This window comes from Micropterus dolomieu, linkage group LG07 (assembly GCF_021292245.1).
Source record: "Micropterus dolomieu isolate WLL.071019.BEF.003 ecotype Adirondacks linkage group LG07, ASM2129224v1, whole genome shotgun sequence".
In the NCBI taxonomy this organism is placed as follows: Eukaryota; Metazoa; Chordata; class Actinopteri; order Centrarchiformes; family Centrarchidae; genus Micropterus; species Micropterus dolomieu.
This window is the reverse complement of record NC_060156.1, coordinates 847,599-852,037: the sequence shown is the minus strand read 5'-3', so window position 1 is coordinate 852,037 and position 4,439 is coordinate 847,599. Positions and strand designations below refer to the sequence as shown.

At 47.5% G+C, this 4,439-nt stretch overlaps 1 protein-coding gene across 11 annotated transcripts in view; it reads right to left on the bottom strand.

Moving 5' to 3' along the window:
* The window catches only part of LOC123974055 (calcium-responsive transcription factor-like), a 20,644-nt gene that overhangs the window by 9,192 nt on the left and 7,013 nt on the right, over positions 1–4,439 (bottom strand). For 9 of the 11 annotated variants that reach the window (XR_006825754.1, XM_046054479.1, XM_046054475.1 and 6 more), the window contains 6 exons: positions 3,296–3,592; positions 3,129–3,228; positions 2,960–3,035; positions 1,096–1,174; positions 829–1,018; positions 540–651 (listed from right to left, as the gene is read on the bottom strand). Coding sequence is in view for 10 of the 11 variants with exons in the window: in XM_046054479.1 (XP_045910435.1) it covers positions 540–651; positions 829–1,018; positions 1,096–1,174; positions 2,960–3,035; positions 3,129–3,228; positions 3,296–3,592 (854 nt within the window). In the remaining variant the exon portion in view is untranslated. The remainder of the gene's footprint in view (positions 1–539; positions 652–828; positions 1,019–1,095; positions 1,175–2,959; positions 3,036–3,128; positions 3,229–3,295; positions 3,593–4,439) is intronic. The other 2 variants (XM_046054480.1, XM_046054481.1) reach the window with 2 other exon arrangements.

Genomic DNA, 4,439 nt, shown 5'->3' with positions numbered 1-4,439 from the left:
GTTTACCTGGTGTGTGTAGTTTACCTGGTGTGTGTAGTTTACCTGGCAGGACAGGTGGCTCTGTGTGTGTAGTTTACCTGGTGTGTGTAGTTTACCTGGTGTGTGTAGTTTACCTGGCAGGACAGGTGGCTCTGTGTGTGTAGTTTACCTGGTGTGTGTAGTTTACCTGGTGTGTGTAGTTTACCTGGCAGGACAGGTGGCTCTGTGTGTGTAGTTTACCTGGTGTGTGTAGTTTACCTGGTGTGTGTAGTTTACCTGGCAGGACAGGTGGCTCTGTGTGTGTAGTTTACCTGGTGTGTGTAGTTTACCTGGTGCGTGTAGTTTACCTGGCAGGACAGGTGGCTCTGTGTGTGTAGTTTACCTGGTGCGTGTAGTTTACCTGGCAGGACAGGTGGCTCTGTATGTGTAGTTTATCTGGTGTGTGTAGTTTACCTGGTGTGTGTAGTTTACCTGGTGTGTGTAGTTTACCTGGCAGGACAGGTGGCTCTGTGTGTGTAGTTTACCTGGTGTGTGTAGTTTACCTGGTGTGTGTAGTTTACCTGGCAGGACAGGTGGCTCTGTATGTTCCCTCTGCGTGTTCACAGCTCCTGTTCGGCTGCTGTCCCTTCCTGCGAGGTCCGAACTGACACTCCATCACGATCGCTCTGCTGCCTGAAACACAGACTAAATGCTGTCTGTCTTTCTTCTTCTTCTTCTGTCCTTTAATTTAGTGGTGGAAGAACTACAGTTTTTCAGAGTTTAACTGATCACAGTCTGAACCAGCTGCTGGAGATAAAGTTAGAAAACAGATCAAATGTATGAAAGCATCATTAGGCAGAAATCCTGGACCTGTGTTGACGAACGGGATGCCGTCGTAGGGGACGTACTGAGACTTCCACATGAGTCTGGTTGCTGGTTTGTCCACAGACGGAGACTGACGGGTCCCGAAGACACAGCCGGTCTGCTGCTTATGGAGCAACAAGATGGCCTCCAGCTCGGCCTCTGAACAGCAGAAGCCTCTGTAGGAGTCTCCCAACTTCTGCTGACACCAGAGGAGGATGAGGAGGTTTGATAGATTCATGATAAATAATAACATGTATGTGTGTTCACACTGACCTGAGCATTACGGAGCCTCAGGGCCCAGCTGGGGGCCCCGCAGAGCAGCGGCTTCACACTAGAAGAAACATCCAGGCTGCTAAAACAAACACCAACAATGAGAAAATAAATTTAGGACAAACTATTATTTAGATACCAGAACTTTTATTTTAGTTATTAGTAACTAAAAATGTTACAACAAGCCATTTAACTAGTAACCCAAATTACTAGGATGAAAATTTAACCACTGTCTTTTGGAATAGTTACCAGTAACCAGAGGTGGGAGTAAGTCACATGTCCAAGTCACAAGTCATTTGACATTCTTAGGAATTCAGTTTGTTTAAACAGTATAAGAGGTGGCAATTCAACTGTATGATCATTTTGGAAGATGTAGAGAGTGTTTCTGTTCTAACTATAGTGACCTATTCACAAAGGTTTTCTGTTAGTCTACTATTGGTTTCACTAATTGAAATGGGGTAGAAAAATAGAAACCTGTGTCAGTAACAGAAACCTCTTACCATTCCTGTAAAATTTGTTTTAAACGCTGTTCAAGGCAGATCCAAAGTAAATTGAATGCAGTTCTTGAACCGTTTGGAGTATCTGCCTGGTTTTGGGCTACTGGAATTGATTAATATCAGTTTAAACAAACTAAAACTAATTTATTTTTGGTTTCCGCTTGAAAATGTTTGCTAACAAATTAGCTGTGGTGCCGCAGCATAAAGCCTTACCTGGACCAAGTTTACATTTTATACCAATACCATGAAAAATGACTATTTTCCACAGGTTTTTCTGAGTGTCTGTCTCAGTGTATTTTTTCTAAAACAGCGCCGCCCCTTGGCGGCAGGCGGCTGCTGCTGCGTCGCGCCGTATCAGCCGGCAGCTCGACACAGACGTGTTTTTTACTGGTAGATCATGAACTTCCTACTTAAAGCTGGATATCGTTATTTGCAGATTTTTATTGGCTACACATAAGGCAGGCATGCTGTGGTGATCGTATTTTGAAATGGTTTGCACTGGTCAGATCACGAGGATTTTAGCTTTCTAGCGGTGGATCATATGAGTATGAAGCTAACATGGCAGCTGTGTGCACATAGCGAGAGCATGAGAGTCATCAGGACCTGTTACCACCAGGGATGTTAAGAGGTTTTCACATAAACTTACAACAGCACCGAAGTGCAGCCAAACAACTGGGTGTAGCTTAAACTTAATGCTCAAAGTCAAGTCTCAAGTCATGAACACCAAGTCAAATTCAAGTAAATGTAAATGCTCCGTACTTGTATAGCGCCTTTCTAGTCTTTTCGACCACTCAAAGCGCTTTTACACTACATCTGCATTCACCAGTCACACACATTCATACACTGAGCCTAAGTGCTCAAACGGAAACTAACATTCATACACTGGCGGAACAGCCACCAGGGGCAATTCGGGGTTCAGTATCTTGCCCAAGGTCACTTCGACACGCAACCAGGGGGAGCCGGGGTTAAAATGATATCTGAATTGCAGAGCCCCATAGATTTCAATGGGAAAAATGTACAATTGCTAGTAACTAGTTCCATTTTACTATTATTACTATTAATATTATTATTGACTATTATTTAGATACTAGACCAGTACTTAATCTTTTGTTACTAGTAACCTTTCCATTAGTTACTAGTAAGAATTAAAATGTTACTATCAACAAGCCGTTTTACTAATCATTAATAAATGACTAGTAACAATGAAAATGTTACTAGTATCTTTTGGAATAGTTACCAGTAACTAATTAATATATATAGTAAAATGGAAATAGTTACTAGTAATAAATGACTAAATACTAGCAGCTTTTAAGTAGTACTAGTAAGTTTTAAGGAATAAATACTTGGCATGCCACACATGTTCATTTTACCTGATGGCCGGCGGCGTCTCACTGGGAGGTTGGCTGGAGTCTGTCACCGTGGTAACAGGGATGTTAACAACAGCACCTAAACACACAAACGAAAATCTATAATTATCAGCTCCTAATTAGCGCCGCCCCTCTCCCTCCAATCAGAATCCTCCAAGTACAGATCCAGTACCTGCTGGGCTACTGGAGATCACAGCCAGCTGGGATCCTGAGAGCTGATTGGACGGGATGACAAACACCTCTCTGCTCTCTGATTGGCCCGCCACGATCACCTGACACAAAACACAATCATTAAGAGAACTGATATTAAATAAATAAAACATTAAACATAGGACTCACCCTCACCACATGTTCACCGGGCAGCGTCTGACCTTGCTGCTCCACGATGATCAGCTGGTTCTGCCACACCGCAGTGGGCGGAACCAGCAGCTGTGATGTGACCCAGGTGTCAACAGCTGGATCGGAGGGGGCGTGGTCAGCTGCAGGAGGAGGAGCTGTTGTTTCTTCGGTCACAGTGTCTGGAGGTGGTGGGCGGCGCAAGTCAGCAGAGGGGGCGGGGCTTAGGGCCTCATCTGTTTCAGGTGAAAAGAGGGAGGAGGCGGAGCCAAGCGTCAGGTCTGATTCAGGATCTGCAGACTGGAGTGAAAAAGTCACAATTAGTCCATCCACTAAAAAATGCATCAGTCCCAAGCAAACACGAAACACGAGTCAACTTTTATTCCCCAGCTGCCCCTACTCTGACGGGAGGCCCTACACCTTGAGGGGAGGTCTCTGAGGGGAGGCCCAAGTCTCTGAGAGGAGGGTCCCTACTCTCTGACGGGGGCCCTACACCTTGGGGGGAGGTCTCTGAGGGGAGGCCCAAGTCTCTGAGAGGAGGGTCCCTACTCTCTGACGGGGGCTCTACACCTTGGGGGGAGGTCTCTGAGGGGAGGCCCTACACCTTGAGGGGAGGTCTCTGAGGGGAGGCCCAAGTCTCTGAGAGGAGGGTCCCTACTCTCTGACGGGGGCCCTACACCTTGGGGGGAGGTCTCTGACGGGAGGCCCTACACCTTGGGGGGAGGTCTCTGAGGGGAGGCCCTACACCTTGAGGGGAGGTCTCTGAGGGGAGGCCCAAGTCTCTGAGAGGAGGGTCCCTACTCTCTGATGGGGGGCCCTAGTATCTGAGGGGAGGCTCTAGACCCGACAGGAGGTCCCTACTTTCTGAGGGGAGGGTCCCTACTCTCTCAGGGGAGGCCCTAGACCTTGAGGGGAAGTCTCTGAGGGGAGGCCCAAGTCTCTGAGAGGCGGGTCCCTGCTCTCTGAAGGGGGGCCCTAGTAACTGAGGGGAGGCTCTAGACCCGACAAGAGGTCCCTACTTTCTGAGGGGAGGGTCCCTACTCTCTCAGGGGAGGACCTAGACCTTGAGGGGAGGTCTCTGACGGGAGGCCCAAGTCTCTGAGAGGCGGGTCCCTACTCTCTGAAGGGGGGCCCTAGTAACTGAGGG